Here is a 16,039-nt window from a genome sequence, read left to right as displayed (position 1 = left end):
AATCTTGTTTCTCATGGTCTGAGAGTCATTTAGATACCTTTTGGAAAACTCCAAGTGGGATGTAATTTGCCTTTTAATGAGGAGTGGCTTCCGTCTGGCCACTCTACCATAAAGGCCTGATTGGTGGAGTAGTGCAGAGATGGTTGTCCTTCTGGAAGATTCTCCCATCTCCACAGAGGAACTCTGGAGCTCTGTCAGAGTGACCATCGGGTTCTTGGTCACCTCCTTGACCAAGACCTTTCTCCCCCATTTGCTCAGTTTGGTGGAGTCCTGGTGGTTCCAAACTTTTTCCATTTAAGAATGATGGAGGCCACTGTGTCCTTGGGGACCTTCAATGCTGCAGACATTTTTTGGTACCCTTCCCCAGATCTGTGCATCGACACAATCCTGTCTCGGAGCTCTGCAGACAATTCCTTCGTCCTCATGGCTTGGTTTTTGCTCTGACATGCACTGTCAACTGTGGGACCTTACAGTGCTTTGCAAGAGTATAGAATGTGGGACCTTAGTTATGCATGCTCAAGTTTTCATTTTTTTTGTTTTATTTCTTGTCTGGTTCAAAATGAAAATTATTTTGCATCTTCAAAGTGGTAGGCATGTTGTGTAAATCAAATGACAACCCCCCCCCAAAATCTATTTTAATTCCAGGTTGTAAGGCAACAAAATAAGAAATTCCAAGGGGGGTGAATACTTTTGCAAGCCATTGTATACAGACAGGTGTGTGCCATTCCAAATCATGTCCAGTCAATTGAATTTACAACAGGTGGACTTCAATCAAGATGTAGAAACATCTGAAGGATGATCAATGGAAAAAGGCTCAATTTCGAGTCTCATATCAAAGGGATTACTTAAATAATAATATTCTTCTTTTTTCTTTTTTTTAAATATAAATTATCCCAGAAAATTCTAAAAAACGGGGTTTTGCTTTGTATTGTGTGTAAATGGATGAGAAAAATGTCTTTATTTGATCCATTTTAGAATTAGGCTGTAAGGTAACAACATGTGGAAAAGGGCGAGGGGTCTAAATACTTTCCGAATTCACTGTATCTGGGTCCTGCTGTTGAACGGCAACCCCTGCAGGCCTATCCACATCCATGGACTCTTCAGGACCACCATTCGAACCCTCAAGCCTTACAGCCGCTGCACATGAAATGCTCTGGACAGCCCTGACTTTGGCCACCTCATTGTCTTTCACCCTTGTTGGGCATTCCAAAGATGGGGCTTTATGATTCCCACCACAATTGCAACATGACACATTTTCACCACTATTAAAACACATGATATGATCTTTTCCACAACTTGAACATCTCAGATTCTCCCTTCTGCAAGTACTTGAAACATGTCCAAAAGCGTTACAATGATCACACTGCATTGGATAAGAAGGGAAATTCAAATAAAGGAAAGGACATTCTCATCAATGTATGCTACTTTACCCCGCCTTTATATTCACGCTCCACATTAGCGTCCGCTGCCGGATTTTTTACAATAGTTTGCGCTGATGGTACGGAGATTGTGACAGTCAGTTAAATGGCGTCCCTTGACAAGACAAGAACAAGATGCATGTCAGGAGAAGTGCAGCATTATCATAAGGAGAGTTATACTTGGAATACGGAGGAGGAATGGAGGGAAAAAGAGAGGCAGAGGAGGTCTAAGAGAGAGCGGGAGGAAGAGAGTGAGTTTGAGTCAGTTATAAATGGTGGAAAAAGGAGATGGTTTGTTAAAGAAGAATGGTAGAAAGTGTAAGCAGAGAGAATTGAAGACAGGAGGAGGAATAGAAGTGAATGAGGGCAAAGTATCGGAGGTGGTAGGTGTGGTCAGGATAAAGATGAGTCTGTGACAGTAGGAGTGAAGGTTTTTGAAAAAGTGGACCCTTGCCTTTTGGCTGATCCTGAAACCTCAAATGGGTGGGTGAAAATAGAGTTGGGTGCTGTGGAATTGGTGAGGGGAACCTAAAGTGGTCTTGTGATAATTGTATGTGTTTCTGCTGGTCAGAGGGAGCAGGCTCTCCGTGTTAAACGGATGGGGGCAAAATATTGTTTTGCTCTCAAGAAAAGGGCACCATTGAAAGGGGTGATTACATAGGTAGCGGTAAATGTGAAAGCTGACAAAATGAAGGGGAAGATTTCTGCTGTTTGTGATGCACGTTGTTTGGTGCGACGCAGACAGGTTGGTGTGAGTGGAGGAACAGAAGAGTCCTTGTTTATTCTTTTTTGTTTTGATGTTGTCTTTGCCCAACAAAGTGATGTTAGGATATATAAGTTATCCTGTATGATCTTTTATGCCGACTACATTACGTTGTTACAGGTACCAAGCTTATGGGCATGTGGCAGCAGTGTGTAGGAGGGAGGTTCCTAAGTGTGAGAAGTGTGCAGAAGGTGAAGGGGTTAAACAAAGGCCTCATACCTTCTAAAAGGTTAATAAATTGTGTTATGATAAACCTTAAGGTCTCCTCTTAGGAGACATCTGTGTGTGTGTTTACACCTGTTTTGAGTGTTGTGCCCTTCAGACACTATCAGAAGGCTGAAACCGCCTACGCTCATACTCCTCCTATCTGGGCCCCACCGTGGCTGTCTGAGATTCTGAAAATACGACTGGCTTTCTGAGAACACAAGGCTGCTGCAGGCCTGATGAAAACAGTTCACCTTGTTATGACCCTATACTTGTGATGAAAGGTCAAGTTTCGGTCAAACCCACTTCTGAGATTTTAATTGCTGATAAGATGCTGCTGTCAGGGGAGGTTAGATTTATTATAATGTAGTTGCCAGGGAAAGTCACGCAAGGGGAACTGGGGAGGCTATGTAAGTTACAGGATGTCTTAGACACTTCGCTGAACCTTGGGAGAGCTATCGTATACTGTACTCTGTACCAACTTCTGCCTACACTTGTATTACTAAAGGAGAATTGTAATACTTAAACAAAGAGTCTGTTTCCTTTCTACTACCAATATATATATATATATACGTTTGATAATTATATAGAATTGATCATCTGTTGACGGAATTGACCAACAAAAGGCATGAGACAAAGGAATGTGTAGCATTGGGGAAAGTAGGGATATGTGTTAATTGTAGGGATGACCATGGGGCTGGGGATCAGAAATGTCCCGTGCGAGAGAGGCAGGTTGAGGTTTCCAGGGTTAGAGTAGTGCAGAAGTTGTCATATGCTGAGGCAGTGAAGAAAGTAGAGGAAATGGATCAAGGGGGAGGGATCCTGAGAGGAGTGGTGTGAGTAGTAGATCTGTACCAATACAGAGGGATAAACCAACAAGTGATATATGTTTCAGTAAGATTGGATTTTAGCATTTATAGTAATGGTTATCAACTGTACAGCAGGGATAGAACGCAAGTCGCAGAAAATCGAGGTTGTGGTGGCAGCTTCAGAGAGGTATTTGGGTGTGCGAGACTTGACATCAGAAGAGTTACAGGGTGTGTTAAGTGGCGGTGTCCCATTCATTCAGGCTGTTGGCCTGAAGTATAACTAAATTCATTTAAATAGTGGAGTATGGTATTTATTATCTTTTTTTGTGAGTGTAGTGTAAGATGGTAGGGTATTTGTTGAATTTTCTTTTTTTGTAAAACTTTTTTTTTAAAGCGATGTATAAGGGAGTTATACTCCAGTCAAGTATGTGGCAGTAATGCAACATTTATTGGATGCCAACCACCGTTAAACCCCATTGAAGAAGAAGCGTCTGCTTCCGCTACCTTTTCCTCATTCCTAACAGGCAATCACATTAGACAGCTCAATTTGGTCAACTTGGATGTCACTAGCTATTACAGCCACAAAGTTGAAATAGGATATATCGTAAAAATGTATGAAAACAAAATTATATTTTTTCATTTATTTCATTTCACTTCATTTAAGGTTAGGATTTGGTATAAGGTTAACAGTGTGGTGAAGGTTAGGGTTAGATTTAAAATCTGATTTAAGAAGAGTCATTTTAGAAATAGGCGGGGTTTATCCATTTGTGGCTGTGGTAACTAGTGACGAGTTTGGGCCCTCAGCCACTAGCAGCGGCACCTTTCCAAGATGGCAGCCAACAGTAGCAGCACGGTTAGCAAACCCAGCAACAGTACCGGGGGGAAACCATCAGGGCCGTCGGCCGAGCAGGTATCGTCACTCCGTATCAGAATATTCATGATTTGTTAGCAAATGCTTTTTAATCGTTGTGGACTGAGATACAAACCCGGATTTGTCAGTCACGCATCCAACTAGTTAACGCTAACAGTAACGTTAGCGAACGTTACCTCGCTCCCTCACCATGGTCTGCTTCCTACTCGCGTGTTCCTCAACTGAGGTTTCATAATTTAGAAGAAAATATGGTGACGTTATAGGTCGTATTGATTCACAACAATATCTCTTGACATTGGGTTAATAATAATGTTAGCTAACTGCAATCTGTCAGTCTGACTATGTTTCTCTGGATTTAGCTTAGCCATACGAACTTCAGGGGAAACGTCTGAAAAAGGGAATGGTTGTGCTCTTCGAGCAGATAAGATGCTATTTCTGCCTGTCACTGTTAGTGCGTCCCTCTACCTTGTCTACCAGTGTATGGCTCCAGACTAACATTTTCCCCAGGTGCCACATTTTTTTAGTTGGTGGCACCAGCCAATGATTTCAATATTGTCTGAGGATTGCGATTACTAAATGTTGCGCCCACCACATCAAACACATTTATATTTGTCACGTACCAAATACAATGGGGTAAACTTCAAACATACAGCCCGTGGGAGGGTTCCAGCCTGCAAGGCCTGAAATTATAATGGACCTATTTTCAGAGTTTCTTTACTGTCCACCTCACTAATAATCACTAGACAGTCGGGGAGAATGGAAAATTCCAACAACGATGGATAGAGGACTATATTTTGCTAATTTTGACAGACGGGAATTATTATTTATTTATTTATTTAAATCATCAGAGGTCTGGCACTGATCAGGCCTGGCTCGCAGTCGACGTTCCAATTCATCCCAAAGGTTGAGGTCAGGTCTCTGTGTAGGCTAGTCAAGTTCTTCCACGCTGATCTCAACAAACTATATCTGTATGGACCTTGCTTTCTGTATGGACCTCTGTTGTTGCTCCTAGTTTCCACTTCACAGTAACAGCACTTACAGTTGACCGGGGCAGCTCTAGCAGGGCAGATATTTGACTCACTGACTTGTTGGAAAGGTGGCTTCCTATGACGGTGCTACGTTCAAAGTCACTGAGCTCCTCAGTAAGGCCATTCTACTGCCATTGTTTGTCTATGGAGATTTCATGGCTGTGTGCTCGATTTTTATACACCTGTCAGCAACGGGTGTTACTGAAATAACCGAATATACTCATTTGAAGGGGTGTCCACATACTTTTGTGTGTAAATAGTGTATACGGGTGCACCAATACTATAGATTTGGCCGATACAATATCCAATTATTTTCCTTGCAAAAAAAAAAACAATAGCGATATTTTTACATTTTAGCTGCCATTTAAGTATTCTAGTACAGTTAAATAGCTAACACAAACACACACACGGACGCAGCGGTGTAAGGCACTGCATCTCAGTGCAAGAGGCATTACTACAGTCCCTGGTTCGAATCCAGGCTGCATCAAATCCGGCCATGATTGGGAGTCCCATTGGGCGGCGCACAATTGGCCCAGTGTTGCCGGGGTAGGCCGTCATTGTAAATAATAATTTATTAACTGACTTGCCTAGTTAAATAAAGGTTACACACACACCACCGACCAAAAATGTATTTTGTTGGCATTTACATATGTCCCAATTACCAGTAAAACATCATCAAAACCTATTTCTTTGACTTACTTGCTGTGCTGTTTCGTTTGCTCAGTCGTTTCATTCTCAACCAGGATTTCATCGTACATGTCAAGCAGTGAAGTTTCAGCTCGGTCTGTCCGTGGCAGGCATTCCAAAGCCATGACAGAGGGTATCACGTCTTCTGCAGACGCAGTTGAGCTCATTTCTTGAGCTCATTTCTCGAGTCAGTTTTCGAATGGAGCTAGGAGTGTGTTCATGTTTCCAGGTTTCAAACATGTTCCCAATTGTCATTGAGTTGGCAGCAGCGGTATGAGAACCAGCACATTCTTGAGCATGTAATCTGGCTTTCCTCAGTACGAAATCCTCTTCGACCCACTGTGCTGTCAGACTCGGCATACTCATGGGGCTGACATTGCTGGTCCAAATGCTCGTTGTGATGCCCATAGCAAGTAGCATAATGAATTCCATTACCTTTTTTACGTTACAGCTTTATTCTAAAATGGATTTAAAAAATCTACACACCATACCCCATAATGACAAAGCAAAAACAGGTTTGTAGGAATGTATGCAAATCTAATTATAAATAAACATAAATTAAATTGACCTCAGGAGGCCTCCTTTAGAATTAAGTTTCTCTAAATTTTTATGAATTAACAAAAAATGAATCTGAAATGTCTTGAGTCTAAATGTTCAATCCCTTTGTTTTTGCAAGCCTAAATAATTCAGGAGTAAAAATGTGCTTAAATTGCATGGACTTCCTGTGCAATAATAGTGTGACTACCTAATCTCTGTACCCCACACATAAAATGATCTGTAAGGTCAGTGAATTTCAAACACAGATTCAACCACAAATACCAGGGAGGTTTTCGCTAAGGAAAGCACATGTAAAATCAGAGGAAAACCTGGTTCAGTCTGCTTTCCACCAGACACTTGGAGACAAATTCACCTTTCAGCAGGACAATAACCTAAAACATATGGCCAAATCTACACTGGAGTTGCTTACTAAAACTTCGAGAACCATTACAGTTTTGACTTAAATCTACTTGAAAATCTTTGGCAAGAATTGAAAATGGCTGTCTAGCAGTGATCAACAACCAACTTGACAGAGCTTGAAGAATTAAATAAAAATATACACTGCTCAAAAGAATAAAGGGAACACTAAAATAAGACATCCTAGATCTGAATTAATGAAATATTCTAATTAAATACTTTTTTCTTTACATAGTTGAATGTGCTGACAACAAAATCACACAAAAATGATCAATGGAAATCAAATGTATCAACCCATGGAGGTCTGGATTTGGAGTCACACTCAAAATTAAAGTGGAAAACCACACTACAGGCTGATCCAACTTTGATGTAATGTCCTTAAAACAAGTCAAAATGAGGCTCAGTAGTGTGTGTAGCCTCCACGTGCCTGTATGACCTCCCTACAACGCCTGGGCATGCTCCTGATGAGGTGGCGGATGGTCTCCTGAGGGATCTCCTCCCAGACCTGGACTAAAGCATCCGCCAACTCCTGGACAGTCTGTGGTGCAACATGGTGTTGGTGGATGGAGCGAGACGTGATGTCCCAGATGTGCTCAATTGGATTCAGGTCTGGGGAACAGGCGGGCCAGTCCATAGCATCAATGCCTTCTTCTTGCAGGAACTGCTGACACTCCAGCCACATGAGGTCTAGCATTGTCTTGCATTAGGAGGAACCCAGGGCCAACCGCACCAGCATATGGTCTCACAAGGGGTCTGAGGATCTCATCTCGGTACCTAATGGCAGTCAGGCTACCTCTGGCGAGCACATGGAGGGCTGTGCGGCCACCCAAAGAAATGCCACCCCACACCATGACTGACCCACCGGCAAACCGGTCATGCCGGAGGATGTTGCAGGCAGCAGAACGTTCTCCACGGCGTCGCCACTCTGTCACGTCTGTCACATCGTGTGAACCTGCTTTCATCTGTGAAGAGCACAGGGTGCGCCAGTGGCGAATTTGCCACTCTTGGTGTTCTCTGGCAAATGCCAAACGTCCTGCACGGTGTTGGGCTGTAAGCACAACCCCCACCTGTGCACGTCGGGCCCTCATACCACCCTCATGGAGTCTGTTTCTGACTGTTTGAGCAGACACATGCACATTTGTAGCCTGCTGGAGGTCATTTTGCAGGGCTCTGGCAGTGCTCCTCCTGCTCCTCCTTGCACAAAGGCGGAGGTAGCGGTCCTGCTGCTGGGTTGTTGCCCTCCTACGGCCTCCTCCACGTCTCCTGATGTACTGGCCTGTCTCCTGGTAGCGCCTCCATGCTCTGGACACTACGCTGAAAGACACAGCAAACCTTATTGCCACAGCTCGCATTGATGTCCCATCCTGGATGAGCTGCACTACCTGAGCCACTTGTGTGGGTTGTAGACTCCGTCTCATGCTACCACTAGAGTGAAAGTACCGCCAGCATTCAAAAGTGACCAAAACATCAGCCAGGAAGCATAGGAACTGAGAAGTGGTCTGTGGTCACCACCTGCAGAACCACTCCTTTATTGGGGGTGTCTTGCTAATTGCCTATAATTTCCACCTGTTGTCTATTCCATTTGCACAACAGCATGTGAAATGTATTGTCAATCAGTGTTTCTTCCTAAGTGGACAGTTTGATTTTACAGAAGTGTGATTGACTCTGAGTTACATTGTGTTGTTTAAGTGTTCCCTTTATTTTTTTGAGCAGTGTATATTGCCAATATTGTACAATCCAGATGTGCAAGGCTCTTAGAGACCCAGCAAGACTCACAGCTGTAATCACTGCCAAAGGTGATGCTAACATGTATGAATACTGTCATGTAAAGGAAATTACTGCATTTCATTTTCAATAAATGAGTTAACATTTATAAAAACACGTTTTTACTTTGTCATTATGGGGTATTGTGTGTGGCCAGGGTGATAATTATTATTTTTTTTTTTAAATATGTAATCCATTTTGAATTCAGGCTAACAACAATGTGGGTTAAGTCAAGGGGTATGAATACTTTCTGAAGGCAGTGTAGAGCACTAACTCTCAATATAAAACACACTGCTAGTAGCCATGTATTAATCTAACTGTAAATTGTGATGTCCAAAATAGAGGTCGACGGATTATGATTTTTCAACGCCGATGCCGATTATTGGAGGACCAAAAAAGACGATACCGATTAATCGGCCGATTTAAAAAAAAAAAAAATATATATATATATATACACCTGTTTGACTTGGCTTTCAAAGACCTTAGATAGGCAGGGCAGGATGGGCAGGGCAGGGCAGGATGGATATAGGTCTGTAACAGTTTGGGTCCAGGGTGTCTCCCCCTTTGAAGAGGGGGATGACTGCGGCAGCTTTCCAATCCTTGGGGATCTCAGACAATATGAAAGAGAGGTTGAACAGGCTGGTAATGGGGGTTGCGACAATGGCGGCCGATAGTTTCAGAAATAGAGGGTCCAGATTGTCAAGCCCAGCTGATTTGTACGGGTCCAGATTTTGCAGCTCTTTCAGAACATCTGCTATCTGGATTTGGGTAAAGGAGAACCTGGAGAGGCTTGGGCGAGTAGCTGCTGGGGGGGGGGGGGGCGGGGGCGGAGCTGTTGGCCGAGGTTGGAGTAGCCAGGCGGAAGGCATGGCCAGCCGTTGAGAAATGCTTGTTGAAGTTTTCGATAATCATGAATTTATCGGTGGTGACCGTGTTACCTCGCCTCAGTGCAGTGGGCAGCTGGGAGGAGGTGCTCTTGTTCTCCATGGACTTTACAGTGTCCCAGAACTTTTTGGAGTTGGAGCTACAGGATGCAAATTTCTGCCTGAAGAAGCTGGCCTTAGCTTTCCTGACTGACTGCGTGTATTGGTTCCTGACTTCCCTGAACAGTTGCATATCGCGGGGACTATTCGATGCTATTGCAGTCCGCCACAGGATGTTTTTGTGCTGGTCGAGGGCAGTCAGGTCTGGAGTGAACCAAGGGCTATATCTGTTCTTAGTTCTGCATTTTTTGAACGGAGCATGCTTATCTACAACGGTGAGAAAGTTACTTTTAAAGAATGACCAGGCATCCTCAACTGACGGGATGAGGTCAATGTCCTTCCAGGATACCCGGGCCAGGTCGATTAGAAAGGCCTGCTCACAGAAGTGTTTTAGGGAGCGTTTGACAGTGATGAGGGGTGGTCGTTTGACTGCGGCTCCGTAGCGGGTACAGGCAATGAGGCAGTGATCGCTGAGATCCTGGTTGAAGACAGTGGAGGTGTATTTGGAGGGCCAGTTGGTCAGGATGACGTCTATGAGGGTGCCCTTGTTTACAGATTTAGGGTTGTACCTGGTGGGTTCCTTGATGATTTGTGTGAGATTGAGGGCATCTAACTTAGATTGTAGGACTGCCGGGGTGTTAAGCATATCCCAGTTTAGGTCACCTAACAGAACGAACTCTGAAGCTAGATGGGGGGCGATCAATTCACAAATGGTGTCCAGGGCACAGCTGGGAGCTGAGGGGGGTCGGCAGCAGGCGGCAACAGTGAGACTTATTTCTGGAGAGAGTAATTTTTAAGATTACATTTAGAGTTTAGAAATAAGACCTACAGAAAGCTGAGAACCTTCTCTCTTTTAAGTGTGACAACAAGTGTGTTTTTCCCCACACATTTTAAAATGTCATACAATCAGAACACTTTAAGTGGCTCGCTCTACACCGCAGCAGGGCCCCAGTGATACAGGCACCTGGGTAGGCAGACACTTTCATTACAGGAGTCATGAGTATAATGTACTTTTACAGTTTGACCCAAGTCATGGTTTTAGCCTCCTAAAAAATGGGTGGTTTTGAGTGAGGTGACCATGTAAAATGTGCAGCTCGCACCGATGTGACCAGTTAAATGTTTTATTCGCACAGCTAAGTACAAGGGTCACTTAATGCGACTAAATGGTTGCAGTCTGGAGTCCTGCCGTGTCAGACACAAAACAGCATTAGTAACTAATGCAGTCAGTTTTTTTTTCAATTACAAAAACTACTAGCTATTGCATTTACTCATAACAAATCAACACATGGTCTAATGATATTTCATAGTCCACGTAGGCCTATATAACGAGGCTCTTTGCAAATTTGTTCAATCTAATGTAAGTTGAGAAATCTGTGTATTGTGGCTGGTAGAGCATGGTGCTTGCAAGGCTAGGGTTGTGGGTTCGATTCCAACTAGGGACCCCCCTACAAAAATGTATGCGTGCACTACTGTAAGAGGGTTTTTACACTGACTAAACTTGTTGCCTTCCATTTGTTTATTTTGTCATTTAGCAAACGCTGTTATCCAGAGCAATTAATGTTAAGTGCCTTGCTGAAGGGCAGATGGACAGATTTTTCACCTAGTCGGCTCAGATTCAAACCAGCGACCTTTCGGTTACTAGCCCCAATGCTCTTAACCGTAGGTCACCAAATAAAATTGAAGTCATTTGACTAAATTGTCTGCTTAATGGCATTTTATTCTTCTTATTATTATTATGAGTGAATGTTTGATTTTATGTATTCGATGTGTCTGACAGGTCGTGGCTGCATTCCAGAGGATGCGCTCAGAGCAGCGCAGCATGGCCTCCAAGGCTGCAGAGTTGGAGATGGAGATCAATGAGCATAGGTAACTAGCTCTAGTTAGTGTGACCTGCTTCAGTAGATACTCAATTTGAATTCTTTCTCTTACTTCCATAGGCACGGGAAGTAGTAGTGGGGGGGCTACGAACAAACAAAAATTCCTGCGCTTAAGACATCTATATTGGTCCTAATACAGGACTAGTAAAGGCCCAGTGCACTACTTTAGTGTTTAAAAAAGAAAAAAATATATAACTTATTTACAAAACAGTTAATCTGATAATACTTGTGGAATATAAAAATACTTTCTTGATATGTTTTCTAGATTTGTGAAATACTTTGCAAATACAACTTATTTCTATGTGAACTGAAATGGTGTATTCATTCAATTTCCATTTTAGTAGATGCTCTTATCCAGAGCACCTTGCATATGTTTTCATACTTGTGCCCCCATGGGAATCCAACCCACAACCCTAGCATTGTAAACGCCATGCTCTACCAACTGAGCCACAGCATCACAAACCACTGTAGACCTCTGTAGCAATGTGCTCAATTACTGTATTGTGCATTGTTTTTCTTCCTAGATGACCAACCTATGTACAATACAGTAATGTACATTTACACTTAAGTGGTTTGTAAGGATGGTAAATGTCATACTGCACAAAAAGTGGTTGTTTTCCTTGTTATTTGATGTGGATGTTTTGTCTTTGCCCATAACTTTGCATATTTTGATGTAAATGTTTGTGGACAGGGTTTTGTTAATTATTTTTGTTAATTCTGGACTCTGGTTCGAGTCCAGGCTTTGGCAGCTGACCGTGAACGGGAGGCCCATTGGGCAGCGCATAATTGACCCAACGTCGTCCGGGTTAGGGGAGGGTTTGGCCGGCAGGGATGTCCTTGTCCCATCGCACTCTAGTGACTCCTGTGGCGGGCTGGGCGCATGCATGCTGACACTGTCGCCAGGTGTACAGTGGTTCCTGCTACAGAGGTCTATAAAAGTAACAGTCAGTATCTGGTGTGGCCACCAGCTGCATTAAGTACTGCAGTGCATCTCCTCCTCGTGGACTGCACCAGATTTGCCAGTTCTTGCTGTGAGATGTTACCCCACTCTTCCACCAAGTTCCCGGACATTTCTTGGGGGAATGGCCCTAGCCCTCACCCTCTGATCCAACAGGTCCCAGACGTGCTCAATGGGATTGAGATCCGGGCTCTTCGCTAGCCATGGCAGAACATTGACATTCCTGTCTTGCAGGAAATCTCTCACAGAAATAGCACTTTGGCTGGTGGCATTGTCATGCTGGAAGGTCATGTCACGATGAGCCTGCAGGAAGGGTACCACATGAGGGAGGATGTCTTCCCTGTAACGCACAGCGTTGAGATTGCCTGCAATGACAACAAGCTCAGTCTGATGATGCTGTGACACACCGCCACAGACCATGATGGACCCTCCACCTCCAAATCGATCCCGCTACAGGCCTCGGTGTAACGCTCATTCCTTCAACGATAAACGCGAATCCGACCATCACCTCTGGTGAGACAAAAACGCAACTCGTCAGTGAAGAGCACTTTTTGCCAGTCCTGTCTGGTCCAGCGACGGTGTGTTTGTGCCAATAGGCGACGTTGTTGCCGGTGATGTCTGGTGAGAACCTGCCTTACAACAGGCCTACAAGCCCTCAGTCCAGTCTCTCAGCCTATTGTGGACAGTTTGAGCACTGATGGAGGGATTGTGCATTCCTGGTGTAACTCGGGCAGTTGTTGTTGCCATCCTGTACTTGTCCCGCAGGTGTGCTGTACCAATCCTGTGCAGGTGTTGTTACACGTGGTCTGCCACTGTGAGAACGATCAGCTGTCCGTCCTGTCTCCCTGTAGCACTGTCTTAGGCGTCTCACAGTATAGACATTACAATTTATTGCCCTGGCCACATCTGCAGTCCTCATACCTCCTTGCAGCATGCCTAAGACACGTTCACGCAGATGAACAGGGACCTTGGGCATCTTTTTTTTCCTCCCCAGAGTCAGTAGAAAGGTCTCATTAGTGTCCTGAGTTTTCATAACTGTGACCTTAATTGCCTACCGTCTGTAAGCTGTTAGTGTCTTAACGACCGTTCCACAGGTGTATGTTCATTAATTGTTTATGGTTCATTGAACAAGCATGGGAAACAGTGTTTAAACCATTTACAATGAAGATCTGTGAAGTTATTTGGATTTTTATGAATTATCTTTGAAAGACAGGGTCCTCAGGGTTTCTTTTTTTGCTGAGTTTACTTAAGGCCCAGTGCGCTACTTCAGTGCAAAAATCTTATTTCAAAAATAAAATATACTTTATTCAGATTTTTCCGGGGTTGCTGCAGCATATCCCTACTTCCCGCGGCTATGCTTGCTTCAGACATTTTACTATTACCACTACCAATTCACTCACTGTTCACCTTAGTGGACTTAACCAAAAAGAGGAATAATCATTGTTCAGTCTAAGGTGTTAGAGATGAGATTCTGAGACTTGGGGTGAATCTCAAGTCTTCCCTGGAGTCCTCTCTTCTCATCTCCCTCGCAACATACATTGGAGGAGAAGGTATGAGGGGAGGAACCTTATCTTCTCTTCCCATGTGTATTGAGAAAGAGGATAAGATTCACCCTTGTTACTTTCCTTTTACAAATTCCCTCTTTTCTCAGCCTAGTCATTGAGACCCTAAAAGACGTAGACCCAACAAGGAAGTGCTTCCGGCTGGTGGGTGGGGTGCTTGTGGAGAGGACAGTTAAGGAAGTCTTACCAGCTCTGGAAAGCAATAAAGAACAGGTAACATTTTTATTCTGGCTTGCTCTTTTGGGTATAATTCAGGTTACTGTAAAACACTTTGTGAAAAGTGCTGGTGTAAAATCGGAATTCCAAAATAATTGTGATTAATGGTAAGATGCCATGAATATGTCAATATGTATGCGATGTGGTGGCCATTGGCTGTATGTAGTCCGACTGGTGAGGTAAACTCGCTTGGAAGTTTTTTAATAGAGGAAACAGACTTGAGCAACTAACGGCCGAGTGTACTTCTACAGCAAGTGAACGTCCTATCGCCTCTGACCAGAATATCGGGAGTCATTTTCTTTTCATTTCTTAATGATTCTTCTACATGTTGAATCGTTACCGTTCGTCGACACCCAGCAGGTAATCTACTGCAAAATACTGATGTTCGTTATGGTGCGAGGCTATGGTACCAAGACTGTAGGTTGTTGCAGTACTATCCTATACAACTAAATCACTACTGGTCAGACATTATGATTAACGATCTGCTTTCCCCTCTCTCATTTCCTTACAGATCTCAAAGATTGTAGAATCCCTCAACACACAGATGCAGTCGAAAGGCCGGGAGCTCACAGAGTACCGGGAAAAATACAACATCCGATTGGTGGGAGAAGGGGAGGAAGGCCAGGGCAAATCTGCAGCGTCCTCCAATGGGGGCGAAGGGAGCGCGTCTAAAGGCGGTGCCGGCGTTCTAGTTTCGTAGCTTTGTGAAAAGGCTTTAGTAAAATAGGAAATTGTGCAGAATGCCATCAAGCATCGAGTCAGCACAGACCCTGAAAGGCATTTCAAGGGCCCGAGTTTTACGTATGTCTTGCATGACGGTTATAAACCAATGTTACAAGGGCCAGATTCTCAAGACCATTCAATTGAGATAAATGAAGCCGTGTGTTATTGAATCCTTTTCACCTATAGTTAAACAAAACTTAAGCCAACAATTTACTTACTCTGGTTTATTTTCTCTTCAGACATGAACAAGCCTTTCGCCTTTTACTCGAGGCAGTGTTTCATCAAAATCTTACGGGATGATAGTTGTATTAAACAACATGCCTTCTTGATGACCGTATATTGTCTGTCACATTTATTTGATGTTTATTAATACTGTCATATTTCAATGTACTGTTGGTATTGATTGTATTGTTGGTGTTTTGTCTTTGAGAGGTTTGTCTCTGGCATGCCATAGAACAACACACGCAAAAGGAATGCCAATATGATTGGGAAAGCACTGTTCACCGCATCATTTTGATCTGTTTTGGAAAGAAACCTTGTTCTGAGCATCGGTTTTAGATGGATAACATAAATGCAAGTCCCAAATGGCACCCTATTTCCTACATAGTGCACTAATTTTGAGAGGATACGGTGCCATTTGGGACAGACTTCCAGTCTGATACAGTACTAGTCTTAAGTGCCCCCAAAGGATCTGAAGTACACTGTCCTAGCCTATATTAACTTTCACCGTGTAGTTTTGTGAATATATATATATTTTCATGTTAGGAATACAAATAATAATTTAAATAATACATAAGTAATATATTATTCAGTCCATATGGTTTGCTAGTCACTGTTTTAGGCATTTATGAGCTGGCCTGTCAGCAGTCTTATACTGTGGGGACCATTTCATGGGTGAAGACAACATGAAACCTACCTGGATGACGTCTTCCGATGCACTGGTCTCAACAAAGGACCTTCCTACCAGCTGTCATGAATGACAGTGCTATGTCATGCTATCCTCTGGTGCAGTAAGCTATAGAGTACCCAAAAAACAGCACGCGATAGTGTATCGTGTGGGGCACGACTGGACAATAAATATGGTTTGAACGTTTTTGTTTCTTCCTTGTATTCGAGGAAGAAGGTGTCAATTTGATTTGGTTATTGGGCGGGGTTTGAGTTTTGACCAATATCATTTTCTACACACACGGTGTTCCTATTCCTGAGATAGGAAAAGATTTGT

General features: G+C 43.4%; 1 protein-coding gene across 1 annotated transcript; it reads left to right on the top strand.

Annotated features, from left to right (window-relative positions):
• The first annotated feature begins 3,729 nt into the window (after positions 1–3,729).
• Positions 3,730–15,150, top strand: LOC110500451 (prefoldin subunit 2). Its single transcript, XM_021577829.3, has 4 exons — positions 3,730–4,104; positions 11,259–11,347; positions 13,968–14,091; positions 14,606–15,150. The coding sequence occupies exons 1-4, from the start codon at positions 4,024–4,026 to the stop codon at positions 14,792–14,794; spliced, it is 483 nt and encodes a 160-aa protein (XP_021433504.2). The 5' UTR covers positions 3,730–4,023; the 3' UTR covers positions 14,795–15,150.
• Positions 15,151–16,039: the final 889 nt, after the last annotated feature.

This window comes from Oncorhynchus mykiss, chromosome 21 (assembly GCF_057628025.1).
Source record: "Oncorhynchus mykiss isolate SJ-2025 chromosome 21, ASM5762802v1, whole genome shotgun sequence".
In the NCBI taxonomy this organism is placed as follows: domain Eukaryota; kingdom Metazoa; phylum Chordata; class Actinopteri; order Salmoniformes; family Salmonidae; genus Oncorhynchus; species Oncorhynchus mykiss.
Note: the sequence above shows the minus strand (reverse complement) of the source record. Positions and strands in the feature narration are given on the sequence as shown.

Coding starts and splice junctions, on each gene's coding strand:
- LOC110500451 (XM_021577829.3), top strand. CDS start 4,024: ATGGCAGCCAACAGTAGCAGCACGGTTAGCAAACCCAGCAACAGTACC. Junction 4,105..11,258: donor CAGGGCCGTCGGCCGAGCAG/GTATCGTCACTC, acceptor TGTGTCTGACAG/GTCGTGGCTGCATTCCAGAG. Junction 14,092..14,605: donor TGGAAAGCAATAAAGAACAG/GTAACATTTTTA, acceptor ATTTCCTTACAG/ATCTCAAAGATTGTAGAATC.